This window comes from Zeus faber, assembly GCF_960531495.2.
Source record: "Zeus faber genome assembly, chromosome: 4".
NCBI lineage: Eukaryota > Metazoa > Chordata > Actinopteri > Zeiformes > Zeidae > Zeus > Zeus faber.
Genome location: NC_137191.1, coordinates 18,337,566 through 18,351,777, shown reverse-complemented (window position 1 = coordinate 18,351,777; position 14,212 = coordinate 18,337,566). Strand labels below are relative to the sequence as shown.

At 43.4% G+C, this 14,212-nt stretch overlaps 2 protein-coding genes across 2 annotated transcripts in view; one reads left to right on the top strand and one right to left on the bottom strand.

Annotated features, from left to right (window-relative positions):
• Positions 1 to 9,298, top strand: part of herc3 (HECT and RLD domain containing E3 ubiquitin protein ligase 3) — a 32,487-nt gene extending 23,189 nt beyond the window's left edge. Inside the window, exons 22-25 of the mRNA XM_079998477.1 lie at positions 2,086 to 2,168; positions 6,808 to 6,991; positions 7,432 to 7,534; positions 8,757 to 9,298. Of these exons, the coding sequence (XP_079854603.1) occupies positions 2,086 to 2,168; positions 6,808 to 6,991; positions 7,432 to 7,534; positions 8,757 to 8,965 (579 nt within the window). The 3' untranslated portion in view covers positions 8,966 to 9,298. The remainder of the gene's footprint in view (positions 1 to 2,085; positions 2,169 to 6,807; positions 6,992 to 7,431; positions 7,535 to 8,756) is intronic.
• Positions 9,299 to 10,713: 1,415 nt separating this feature from the next.
• fam13a (family with sequence similarity 13 member A) overlaps positions 10,714 to 14,212 on the bottom strand; it is a gene marked incomplete at its 5' end in the record, with an annotated part of 57,847 nt that continues 54,348 nt past the window's right edge. Inside the window, 4 exons of the mRNA XM_079999461.1 lie at positions 10,714 to 12,202; positions 12,744 to 12,845; positions 12,947 to 13,143; positions 13,991 to 14,074. Of these exons, the coding sequence (XP_079855587.1) occupies positions 12,079 to 12,202; positions 12,744 to 12,845; positions 12,947 to 13,143; positions 13,991 to 14,074 (507 nt within the window). The 3' untranslated portion in view covers positions 10,714 to 12,078. The remainder of the gene's footprint in view (positions 12,203 to 12,743; positions 12,846 to 12,946; positions 13,144 to 13,990; positions 14,075 to 14,212) is intronic.

Sequence of the window (14,212 nt, the reverse complement as noted above, 5' to 3'; positions counted from 1 at the left end):
AAAATGTAACTACTGGAATACCTTGAATGTAGCCCCTTTTGTGCTGAAGTGCTTGAAACAAAACAACAAAAAAACACGATCATTGAGAATCTGTGATGTTCCCCCCTGGTTTTGTCATTCAAATTCAAACATAATAAAACATTACCAGAATCGCTTTTATGGCATCGATTATGCAGGGAAATGTAAATTTAATTGCTCCGGCGGGTTATCTCCCAAATAGGAGCCTTTCTGTGTGGAGCTTGCATGTTCTCCCCGTGCTCACATGGGGTTTCCTCCACCTCACGTCAGTAAGGACCCCCACCAAAAACATGCACCCATCATTGTCTGACCAGCGATGGACACTTATCACCTGGTCCCCGGGCGCGTCCACGTATGCTGCCCGCTGCTTCTGGCTGTGGCCCCGGAGAAAGGACAAGCCAGGATGGGTTAAACGCAGAGGATCCATTTCACCGGCCACCATCCAAAGCATGTGCATGTGTGTGTGTGTGTGCAAGCATGTGTTGTAGTGTGGTGTGTTATGTGACAAATAAAGACTGTTTCTGTTTCTGTCTCTTTCTGTATAGGAGATGACAATGACATTAGTAATAGATAGTAGGGGTGTCACATTTCTCCAAATCCACGATTCGATTTGACTTTTGATTTTAACATAATTTCTTTCAGCACTGGCGGCTATGCCATTGTTTCGATTGAGTCTTGATTTGTAAAGAAAAATATTTGTTTCTAAATAAGTAACTTTTATTTGAATATTAAAAACTATAAATAACAACAAAAATCTGAGAATATTTCGACAACACACCTAAACAGTTAAGAGCTTTAGAAAAACTAGACTTAATAATAATAAACAATAAGTTACTTATTACACTTCTTAAGCACAAAAAAACCTGATGCTATTTTTGCCAGAGGGGAAGGCTGGTAGTAAAAATGACTACCTGTAGCTCCAATCGGAGCGATCTTTTCTCCAAACAAAGCAAATAAAAACTCTAGATGCATTTAATTTACTCCCTTTCCTGCTGCTGCGGAGTAGATCGCAGATGGCTCCTGAAAAAATCCCGCCCGTGTTCTCACAGCCCGGTGGCAAATGCCCTGAGGCCTGGCACAGTCTGGGAGTCTGTGGTCGGGAACCTCGCTAGAGGACATTCCGTCGGTGATGGTCGGGTTTATTTCCCACTTTCATCACCACACCTGCGGAATTACTGGACATCCTGGTCAAAGACGCACTCTCCCTTGTACACACAGTCAAACGCCGGAGGAGTGGGAAACACGCCGGTGCGCTTATTTGTCTGTGCCGACGTGGATTTGACACCGTTACCGGGAATATTTCCCTCTAATGTGCATTCACTGTGCAATAAACTGGATGAAGTTATATTGAACTTTATTGTTATTTATTTTGTACTATTCAAATTCTATTAGAATTTTGTTCCCACAGCCCTAGTGCCAGCTGGGCAGGTGCAAACTCAGAACCAAACTTCACGGAAGTCGGTTCGGAGCAGGGCGAGCCGCAGTCGACTCCCCTTGCGCTCGCTGCATTTGTTTACCGGCAGATCTTGACCACCCCAATATGGCCACCATGTTGGACAATATTACCCACAAACATACAGGATTCAAGATTCAAGAGGTTTATTTGTCACATACATAAACATACGTTCGTACATATATGCAGTGAAATGTCATTGCAACACACCCGGAGATTATGCACAATAAGCTGTAAAAATACTAAAATGTGCGTAATGGACATGAGGCGCTTGCGCAGGCGGCCGCAAGGGGGCGGCACCACAATTGCGATTCTGGGTTCTATAATTATATAATAGTATTAATTATCTGTGTTGTATTTAAAAAAATAATAATAAATAGTCATTACAAATGAAACTCAACTTACCTTTTACGGGGGAGTATCGCGAGCCTGCTTGTGATTTTGAAGTTTGAAATCCAAAGCTCATTTCGAACGATTTTTCGATTTTGAATCTGAATCGTGAAAAATGTGGAACAGTACTGGCAGAATGAACCCTGGAAGCAGTTGTTTGATTTCATACCTTAATTCTAACTTGGCCGGTTTAGTGCTTATGTGCTCACTGTGCTTGACGTCAGATCACGAGGGAGAACTACGGCCTGACGGAGGTGAAGGAGCTCGTCCCCGGAGGAGAGACCATCGCTGTGGACAAGACCAACAGGTGAGATGGGTATTTATTTACCCTGTATATGTTATATGGGAAAAGTTATGTTTTTTGCCGTAGTGTGCAAATTTAGACAGATGATAGTTTTCTTGCTTTAATTCTTGAATCACCTACAATTCTGGAAATCCCTAATTAAGGTGTATTTGTTTCAGGTGTTTTTGATGATGTGAATTCATTTGTTTCTCAGTATGTTTAATTAAATATTAATTAATTCAATTATGTGCACAAAAAAAGTCATTTTAATCCGGGTTGTTTTGGCCATTTCTATCTATGGTTAAAGAATGTAACAGTGAATGAAACAATATTCCTTTTTTTTGCAATTTTTCATTGTCAAGATGAAAATGCAACTTTTTAGTCCTCCGTTTGGTAGGAGCGATAACACGGTGGAAATGTTCACAGCCGTATCAAATGTCTCCTTTCCTTTCCGTGGCACTTTTTTTTTTTATTTCAGATTTTGACGTTCAGATGATGTAGCAGACATTCTGCTGTTTGTGGAGGGAGGGAGGGGGGGGGGGGGTGACAAAACAAAACATCCTAACCCAAAATAAAATCTCTGACCCCATTTTTTAAAATGGCTTCATGCGCTGTTGTGGTGGAATCCCAGATAAAGGATATTATTCCGGCGGGGCTGGGACATTTGTTTGGGTGGCGGCAGGGAGCAGATGGCTCCAGAGCCACGGTGACCCAGCAAGGTCCTCGCCAAATCCCCATCACGTTTGGACGTTACATTTCGCTTCGCCCCAAACTTCACTTTTCAGGTCTGATAACAGAGTGAGTGGGAGGTCAGAGTCGGTGTGAAGCTGGACGGCGTGGAAGTCGCCCCCGTCTTCAGACAGAAACGTGGTTGTTGCTTTTGGGACCGAAGCATTAGTCTGAGCCTGATCCCGCCTCTAATTTTGATGTGGCTGTATGATTGGCTCCTCATTGACCGGCGACAGAGTCATGGGTGCCCAAGGCTCATTGGTGTTTGTGGGGAGCGAAGTCTCCAGCCTGTCTGGTCCAAATCCCACAGTAGAGCTATTGTAGCGCAAATTGTTGAAAAAGTTAAGGACACACAGTGCATCACAGCTCTCTGCGTATGGGGCTGCGTAGCTGCAGACCTGTCAGAGTGTCCATGCTGGACCATGGAGCAATGGAAGAAGGTGGCCTGGTCTGATGAATCATGTTTTCTTTTACATCATGTGGATGGTCGGGTGCGTGGGGAAGAGATGGCACCAGGATGCACTATGGGAAGAAGGAAAGCCTGCGGAGGCAGTGTGATGCTCTGGGTGATGTTCAGCTGGGAAACCTTGGATTCTGGCATTCATGTGGATGTTACTTTGTCACGTAGCACCTACCTGAACATTGTTGCAGACCAAGTACACGCCTTCATGGCAACGGTGTTCCCTGATGGCAGTGGCCTCTTTAAGCAAGATAATACACCCTGCCACACTGCGAAAAATGTTCAAGAATGTTTTGAGGAACATGACAAAGAGTTCAAGGTGTTGACTTGGCCTCCAAATTCCCCAGATCTTAACCGTATTCAGCCTCTTGTGGATGTGCTGGAACAACAAGCCTGATCCATGGGGGCCCCACCTCACAACTTCCAGGACTTAAAAGATCTGCTGCTCACGTCTTGGTGCCAGATACCACAGGAGGTCTTGGGGAGTCCATGACTCAAGATTCAAGAGGTTAATTTGTCACATACGAATACACAACTCGACGGGTCAGAGCTGTTTTGGCGGCATGAGGGGGACCTACACAATTTTAAGCGGGTGGTTTAAATGTCGTGGCTGATCAGTGTAGGTCTCTGAGTTCCCCAAGACATGTTTTTGAATATTTTTGCAGAAATGACCACTTAGATTATGCATTCGAGTCATTCTAACATGCCTCTAAACCATCCTGTTCCAAAACGGGCTGTTTGTGTGTGTTTGCAGCTTTGAATGTTCATGAGCTGCCAGTCCCCTAGTTCTGTGAGCCAATGGGGTTTGAGCTTTACTCCTGGTTCCGTTGTATTTAGTCTGTGAACTTTCACTGTTTTCACCTTATCAGTCGACCAAAATCTGTTTCTGAACAAATTTGAGGCAAGAAATAAGCAATCCAGTTGCTGAATCTTCACTCATATAAGATCTACAAGGCCCCATTTAAAAGATAATTCAGCTTTTCCTTGCCGACACTGCACCGGGACATTGCACCCGGGACACCGTACCGAGGATTTTTTGTTTCATGTACAGTTAACGTCGGAAAATAAAATGGAATAAAATAAATACATCTACAATAAAAACACAATTTCCTATTGGTTTTGTTTGGAGAAACCCGCAGCGGATCGCGTTCCGCATCCTACAATCAATCTACCACATACCTTTTTTTGAAAGAAACACAGAACCAAATTATTTTTTAAATACTTACATTTCCATCGTCTGCTGTATTGTATTGTAATGGTATTAGTTGCTCGTTCTTTTATAATCTTTGCGCTCCCATGCTTAGCTTCGATGCTAGTGGGTCCAGTGGCGCTCCAGCTGTGGGTGGAGTTACTCAGATGGAGGGCGGTTCTAATTCTACCGAAGCCCTTGAACGACGTACACGAGGGCTACAAAGCTGAACGGCATGTTTTACGACATGTCTTCTGAAATACGCAGCTCACAAAGAAACTGACTGGGTTGTCTTATGTCACAGTTTGTGTGTTGGTAGGCCCATCAGAGACCCAAATGTATGTGCACAGGCACTGAAATAGTGAGTTTTTCAAAGTAGGGGCCCCTTAAAGCAACCCTATGTAACTTTTTTACCTTAAAATCATTTTGGTACACTTGGGGAATGGCACCTCTTTCTTGCTTGATGTTTGGCTTGTTGACGTTTGGTAAGTAACCTTTTTTTGCCTGGTAAAATGAATGGGAAAAAAAACCCGATACATTTTTAACTCTGGTAATAATGCCCATATAAAATGGGCTCATTCAAATAAAATAAAATAAAAATACGACACGGGCGAGACGGGCCAGTTGTGCACAGGGTTTGTTACCCGTGCGTGCTGCCCTGGGTAGACAGTCGTGCCAGTAGCAGGGGGCCCAGTCCATCCCCACGGCGGGAGAGGGCGCAGCCAGCACTCAGTCCATGGCTCCGGGAAGCGGCGAGGTCCATGCAAGGGGCACTGTATCCTAGGTAGTTGTAACATAGACTGTTAATGAAACGTGACCGATTAGGTATCAAATTTCTCAGGTTAAAAAAAATTTAAAAACCCTGTATGGACACCCGATCGAGTTTTACGACAGTGGTGTAAAGGTGCAATTGCACTCAGAAACTAGAGGGGCGCAAATACCAAAAGTTACATAATGCTGATTTAAGGTAAGATAAGATAGTAGTTTACTGATCCCACGTAAGGGAAATCTAGGCGTTGCAGCAGCTCAGCGGGGAACATGAAATACAGTGTAACACTATATTCACAATATATACATAAAAACAATTTAAATAGGAAATGAAACAGCTCAACAAGTAAGACAAACTTTACCTCGTGATCTGACCTAAAGGAAACTGTGCTAGACACAGTAGATAGAATCATCTAGATCATAACCTACCCTCACCCTAACCTCTCTGTACCAAATATCTAGTACTTATCTGCAGTACTGTATTGAATGATCGGAGAGGTTTTGTCCAAAATCAGTGTTAAAATTTGTCAAAACATTCCTTAAAAAGTATTACATTTAACTCTGTGATACCTGCAGACACCCCGTGTGTGCCCTGGCGGGTCATACATTTCACTGTCCAAAAGTCTTGCATTTTGTGTAGGGAAGTGGCGGGAACTACACTTTGGGCTGCTTTAATGTTTGTTTCTTTTCTTTTTTTTAAATTATTATTACATTTGTGCAAAGTACCTTTATAGTACCAACTGTATGTAGCATAATGCACCTGTATGTGTTTGGTTTGGCTCTCAAGCCGAGCCTCTTTGTTTCGGGGCAGCTGAGCAAAGCTCTTGCAACAGAGATGGCCTCCTGTTGACAGATAAGCCTCTAAAGCTGCTTTCACACACGCACTCTGGACAATGACCGGACCTGATTATGGACATTGTCCGGATTTACCCTTTCACACATGTAGCGAAAAAACGGAGATTGGATTGTCTGTGTGAGACGCTTTCACACAACCTGGAAATAATCCGTTTGGTTGAGGCGAGGGGCGGAGCCTGGGCAGGAGCGGGCAGGAGGCAGGACATGACGCAATGACGCTGCGGAGTTTCAGCAAAGCCAAGATAGCGGACGAGGCTACCGACTTATCAGCAGTTGTGCTTTCTTTGCGTTGATACGTATCGGCAATATAAACGAGAGAATGGATCTCCGCGCACGGAGATCCGCACAAAGATAAATGACCGGCGTATGAGAGAGACGTCGTCAGCACGCGACGCGCCCACTCCCTCGCTGTGAAATGATCCGGACAATTACCTGGTCCGTTCACACATACCACTCAATCGGACATTTCCCGGATTTTCTACTAGGGTGCTGGCTGGGTGAATACATTTCAGGTTTTTCAGTACATGTGTGAAAGCAGCTTAACTCTCTGCTGTGTGTGCGTGTGTGTGTGTGTATGTGTGTGTGTGTGTGTGTGTGTGTGTGTGTGTGTGTGTGTGTGTGTGTGTGTGTGTGTGTGTGTGTGTGGCGTGTGCGCGCCTCAGGGAGGAGTTTGTGGAGGCCTATCTGCGCTACGTCTTCACGGACTCGGTCAGCGAGCTGTACACGGCCTTCTCCGGCGGCTTCCTGAAGGTCTGCGGCGGGAAGATCCTGTCGCTGTTCCAGCCCTCGGAGCTGATGGCCATGGTGGTGGGCAACAACAACTACAACTGGGAGGAGATGGAGAAGGTCAGTGCGCTAACGGCCAACGGCTTGAAGCCATAGAACGGCTGTTTTCAGTAACGGGGGGAAATATGAAAAGCAAAGGAAACAATGCGTTTACATGCCCTAAACACCCAGATTAAGCTCAATATTCAGGTTAAGATCATAATGGGTTTAGATTGTTTACATGCGTTTCAATAATGAAAAACTGAAAAACCTGAGTTTACAATCCTGATAATTGTCACAAATTCAGCGGCCGTAAACAAAACAAACTTTGAACATAAATAATTATTTATATTTTTAAATGTTAAATGAAAGATATTTTAATGCCCGGGTCACTCATTTCAACAGCTTAGTGTTGTGAATGAGTTTTGCTATTTTGGAGAGGTCTCCGTTGAGCTATTTAAAAATAATAATAATAATAATAATAAAACCACTTTTCTCTTCTGTTTTTGCTGGCCTTTCAGAATGCCATTTACAAAGGGGAATATTCAGCCACTCACCCCACCGTCAGGATGTTCTGGGAGGTCTTTCATGAGTTTCCTCTGGAGAAAAAGAAGCAGTTCTTACGTAAGTGTTTCCTGCCGCGGCGCTTCACCCGAGATGGGCTCTCGGCGCTCGCCGTTTCCCCCCTCGAAGAAAGCACTCGAGTGTGTGAAGGCGCTTTCAGCCGGACCTGCTGCCATTTTGAAAAGGGAGGGAGGTCAAGGGGTTGATTTCAGGCGACGTTTCCTCGGTGAATGCGGACTGGTTTTAGCGTGATTACTGATTCCGCCGTTGTCATGGTTGATCTTATTTTCACATTTTTGTTGGTACCATGGTGTCGTGCTGCTTAACGGTGCGGCCACATAAGGTTAAATATACATTTGAATATACAGTGTTTAAAAGGTGGAATTGAAATAAGATCACTTATAGAGATGCATGTTATTTATTCATCCGCGCGACTGGAATCCGGTTTGTAAACCAAACCGACCGCGACTGAAACCGCTTTTTTCCTCCCGTTTTTTTAAAACCTCGAACCTGAAAAGCTCAACCTTCCATTTTCAGAAAATCCGAGGCCGCATCTGTTTATTCGGAAAAAAAGTACATTTTCACCTACGAGAAGTTTGTGGTGGCGGAGGTGGGTGCATCGCTGTCAGCGCCGGGTGTTGGTACTCGATGCCTTTTTGAGGTGTCGATTGAAATAAGCCAATACCGAGTAGTATCGATACTTCTCCAGTCAACTGGACCGCAGCCGGTCACCGCGGCCGTTTGGATTTAATGCGACGCAGCAGCAGCAGCAGCAGCAGCAGCAGCTACAACAACAGTCTGTTAAACGATCGCTTCGCAATTGTTCAAGTCCGTCTTAAAACAACAGTCGGGCGTCCCGCATGAACCGTGAGAGGTTTTCCTCGCTGTAGCCCTTCCTCCTGCTGTTTGTTTAAAATTAGACCCCGAATACTTCGGTTGTGTACAGTTATTTAATAAATATTTCAATCATTTCGACGCTTTGAATGTGTTAGTGTAAAAATCATTCGGGCGTGGGAAGTTCACGCGACTGAATTCTGCCATTTGCATGATGGACGACGGTTAAAGTAGGAAAAAAAAGGTATTGAATAAAGTACTCTGTTGGTATCGGTATCATTTTAAGGTACTGGTATCGGTACTGGTATCGTCATAATAGCATAAAAAAGGGGAAAATGAACAACTAATTGCGAAATATGGAAGGTTTATCAAGACAATTTTTTTCACTTAAATACGACGGTCTACACCCACCACACTGACCTTCGTGCCTCCTCCTCCTCCTCCTCAGTGTTCCTGACGGGCAGCGACCGCATTCCAATCCATGGCATGGAGAGCCTGCGCATCATCATCCAGTCGACCACGGCGCAGGAGCACTACCTGCCGGTGGCCCACACCTGCTACAACCTGCTGGACCTGCCCAGGTACCACGCCAAAGACACGCTGCGGCTCCGCCTCACGCAGGCCGTGGAGCAGTACGAGGGCTTCAGCCTGGTGTAGCAGCACCAGGGCCGCCAACGCACTTTATCAGGAAGAGAAGACGCGTCTGCTCGCGACGGAGAAACACACCTTTTTTTCCCGTTCCCCTCCGCGCTGTTTCTGGTTGCAAGGTGGTTGAGACCTGGAGAGCATGAAGGGGGCATCGGCAGAGAAGCTAGTACATTAGCCCACAGCTTTTTTGTTTTGTTGTTTTTCTGATGCAAGTTATTATTATTATTGATTTTGAAAGTTTGTATTTTCTTTATTTCCAAATGCTGCAATCTCTCTGATTTCTTGGTGGTCCAGTGGTTTATAACCATATCTGCTATTTTTTACTTTCAGCTAATATATTGAGAACGGAACTTAAATAATAAAAAAAAAATATATATATATATATATATATATATATATATATATATATATATATATATGTATGTGTAAACCTCTGTGTATGTGAGTGGAAATTTGAGTACATTCTGAGTCTTCAATTTGAGTCTTTAAAATCCTGATGTCAACATAACTTACATTAGAGAGTAAGAGGCAAATATTTATCCTGGTGTTGTTGGTGTGCATGTTGTTGAGTGAAAGAAAGCAACGGTTGCTTACTCGAGGTATGAAACGATACAAAATATCCCCAAATTCTGATTTCAATTGTGATTTAATCATCTCAGTCTGTGAGGTTATCTTAACTGGACATCTAACACCGGTGCAATTAACTATTATAGTTATTATAGTTTTTGTAATTATGTTCAATGACTTCATATTAGACTTCCATAATGTAGCCCTGCAGTCAAACTTCCACCTTCTCCTGGTTCATAATGTTTAAACAGGCCGTGTGTGGGGGTGAAATTGGTTTGACACGTATGTAAATATATATATTTTGTATCTTTCAGAGAAAATTTTCCGTTTATTTTAATGAGCCATAAATTACTCCAGAGGCAAACGAAGGCCTGCTTCAGCCACGAGGAGCTAGTCACATTGTGACTTTCATTCAGCAATAATGAAAGTGATGTTGTGGTGTTGCCCTCTATATCTGCTTTATAGCCTGATATATATATATATATATATACACATACATACATACATACATACATACATACTTCTCTTTTCTCACATGGTTCTCGTGTTTTTCCATGCTATATGTTTAAATTCATACCCCCTCTTTGATAAGCACATGCACGCAGTATCTCAAGTATCTCAGTCCAACGCAACGGTTGGCCACTCCTTGGCTCCTGGCCCAACCTGGCAACCCGTTATTTACTTTTCCCCCCTGCGTTATTGTTGCCGACAGCACCACGGCCTCAGGTTTCCCCTGTGAAAGAAAGCCTCCCTTGATTTGTGTTTGCTAAAGCTCTCATTGCAATACGCGCAGCAAATATCGATGGTTGAATCTCTTTACCTAAGAAGACATTTTTCCAGTACTTATTTTTGAGATCGAGAACAAAAGCGGTCGTTTCAACATGTAGTGGACGTTGGCCGTGGACGATGTTTGTCATTATGTGCACGTAAGGGCTTAGCAGTTGCTGTAACTGTATTGTTTCCGGAATATAAATATTTTACTTTTTTTTTTTACTTTTTAAATGGATGGATGGATGACATCTTTGTTCACCTGTTTAACCCTGAACAAATAAATCTTTATTTCACCTCATGTTATTCTAACACTGTCCTAAATTCATTTTTCCACCTTTAAACATTTATAATAATGTTATTAACCAATATAGTGTTGCCTGATCACTTAAAGATGAATCAATGAAACAGAAACCATAGAATACAGTAAAAATAAGTTGGCTTTTATATTATATACAAAATACAAATACAATTTTATGTACTAAAATGTACACACCCAAATGCATCATGTCTGCCAGTGTTTACATTCAATAAAAACGAAATTCACACTGTTAATTATCCATTTTGGAGAAATAAAGGAAGATGTGTTTGCTCACAGAAATGTAAACACAGATCGATATCCATATTTACAAAAGAGCGAACGAGCCCGAGAGACGACTTGGAAAGAAAGCAGCGAGTCGTGTGGATTCCGTACAGGGTTCAACCATCTTATTTTTTATCCACGGCAAGATCAATTCCACTGGAAAAAAAAAAAAAAGCGCGGAGCGTCTCTAATGCTGTGCTAACGTTACTCAGTGTGAGCAAAGAACATCAGTGATTTTAAAACACAAAATAGCTTATTTTACATGAAGTCAATAGGGAATAGCCCACAAATGGAAAAATATACAAGCAGATGGATAACCGTAGTTACCGTTGATCAAAGAAAAGAAGCTATATTATTAAATATAATGATCTTCTGTGCTATTCTAATGTGCAATCTGAACTCTGAGTCATCGTCTTTGGATCATGTTAACGTACGATAGAAAACCATTCAAAAAGGATCTTTTTAGTGACTGAATATTCCAAGTAAATATTAGTCTGTTTTAAGTTCTAGCGAAGGAACTCAGCAGTTACTATCCATGTGTTTACTATTTTATCAACAATATTTCAAACACTCGCGCTTGGGGGAGGAAAAAAAAAAAAAAAAAAAAAGAGCAATCAATCAAACGTACAGAACCATTTCATTTTACTGAATACCGTAAAACTGATCGGTGGGTCATTCATTCTCTTTTCCTTACAAAAATAAACAAAAACACGTCATTTCTTGATTTTCTAAAATCGTTCAAAAATAGAAAATCATTTTTCAAAAGTATTTTACCTTCAGATCTTTTTCTTGTTTAAGACTTCCAAAGCATATGGAAAATAAACTTTTGTCCAACAAATACAAGGGACTCTCCCAACCCTATAAAACATCTGAAGGGACGGTAATAAATTAGTCACACTGTTGCCGAAAGCGGTTTTATCCGCCCAACATTCTTCTGTCTCGGGCCGCGAAACATTTCCTCCTGTGGAAAGCCGGGAAATCGGGGGGAGCCTCTGCGGGCAGCACCTTCACGTGGCTTTGAATCCAGTTTGGGACTCGGGAGAACGGAAGAAGAAGAAGAAGAAGAAGAAGAAAAGGAAAAAAAAAAACAAAAAAAAACCAACACAGTTCACACAACCCCGACGACCAGGACCGGGAGCTTTTCGTGTGTCTGGTAAAAACGAGTGGATCTATCTGTGGGGGAAGCGAGCGCCGCGTTATCTCCTCAGATGAACTTGGTGGCCTCTCGCTTGCTGATGAGCACCTCCAGGAGCCGCAGTTTGGCTTTGACGTGCTTGTATTCGTTGTACTCCACTGCCAGCGGGGAGCGGTCCTCCTTCTGCATGTTTCTGTTGGTTGAAGGAGGTTGGGAGCAAACGGCGGCCGTTAGAAACCAAACGAGGTGAAAGGGTCCGCGGCTAAGAATTGATTTATAGTTCGACTTCACCGTCGGGGAAGGTGAAGTAATGACGGTTTCGCCGTTTTGGTTTTTTTTTCTTCGCATAACTAAAGCATAGACAGGTCGGGATGTTTGGACTAAATCTCTTCCAACAATACGGATCATCTCAGGTTGGGGTCCCAGAGACTAAGTCTGATCAAATCATCAAAAGTCAAACCAATGCGTCATCAAATCAAGGGCGCTCGATGTGTATTTGGCAATTGTGTGTTTTCTTAGCTCATTCTTACCCTATTTCTCTTTTTTTTTTTTTTGGTTCGCTTCATTCTTTTATTCTTCCACTTTGTAAATGTTTGCTTTTATTGTTACTTTTCTATTGCCTTCTTTTAATGTGAAGCACTTTCAGTTGAATGCAGTGTGCGAAGGGTGATACACAAATAAGTTCTTTTTCATACCATCAAATCTAAGCAAGTAATCCAAGAATTCTTCTTTACCTTCCGTTTTGTCTTAAGAACTGGTCTTCAAACTCCCTGAGATTCTTGCGGATTCTCTTCTTCTCCTCCCGGGTCTCTTGGAGTTGCTCCACCAGTTCCTCCCTGTGAAGGAGAGGGACCGAGGGGACAGCCTTAGCACCGAACGCCCAAAACACTCCCTGCAGATGTATGTTGTAACCGGGGCGTGTCTTCCTCCTACGCACATGGTGGCAGAGTGCAGGTTGGACAGCCTCATGTCGCTAGTGTTCTTGGAGGGCGACAGCTCATCCACGGGCGAGATGAAGCCGTCCACCTCGTCCTCCAGCTGCTCCAGGAAGCCCAACATGCTGAGGTTGGGGCTGTCGGTGGCGCTCAACTGGGGCTTGGACTCTCCGTCGTCCTCGGAGCCGTCCTCCTCCTCCTGGGGAGCAACCACAACGTGACAGAAATCAGAATGTGGAGGAGGAAACGTCGCGCAGAGTGGAACTGCGTTGTCTCTCTGCGGTCAAACTCCGCGGTGCAGGAGTGTTAGTCACATGGTCAGAAAAAAACAAAGCCATTTCCAGTGTAAAAACAATGGGCCCAAAATGCATTTCGCTCCTCTCTGTGATTAGTAGTTAGAGGTGGTACAGTACTGCACATGAAGGGCGGTCGACGAGTAGACAAATGCGTTTCACTGAAAAATAAGCTGATAAAAATCACAACACACGCAAAGTGTATCACAACATACGACATTCTAGAAACACTGACGTCAAATGGGAAACTTTTTTTTTTAAACCTAGGACTGCATAGGATCAGTCAAGATTTACCCGGGGGATTAGTTCAAATATAGCCAATTTAATTATATTCAGAACAAATGAAACATGAACAAACGTATAAATATAAACACAAATGCTGTAGCATCAATATGCCTGCTAGGGATCAGGTCATTCAGATCAGGGCTCGCTAGGGTACATTTCATTAGTTGCTGGGGTGAGCGCACACGCAAAAACACCACGCGCGCCGCATTCATTTGAACTCAAAACCGTCATACGAGTCGACCCAAGTTGCGTAACAACTCAAAAGGGCAAAAAAAAACAACAAAAAAACAAAAAAACAACAAAAACAGCTACCGATTTGAAATTCCACCACACACGAATGACTGGCAACAGGCAGCCGCTCAATCAACAGGCAGCAAATCAGGTTCTGTTATGGTGGAGAATGATTGATTGTGAGTCGGGTTTGGGTTCGGTGATGGTCTGATTATTCAAGCGGCAGCAGATCTTCACCTTGATGTCATCGAAGAAGAGCGCCGGCACGCCCTCGATAATGGGCTGCAGGAGTGGGCCCCTGCGCTTGCTGGAGGGAGACCCCTGTGGCAGTGGGTTAAGAGGGAGGCGTTACCTTTTGGAAACTCACTCTGGATGAAGAAAAAACGCTGAGCGCTCTTGCTCGTATCTGAGCTGAACGTAAACATCGTGGAAAAATCGTGTGCTTTGGTGTTGGATCCT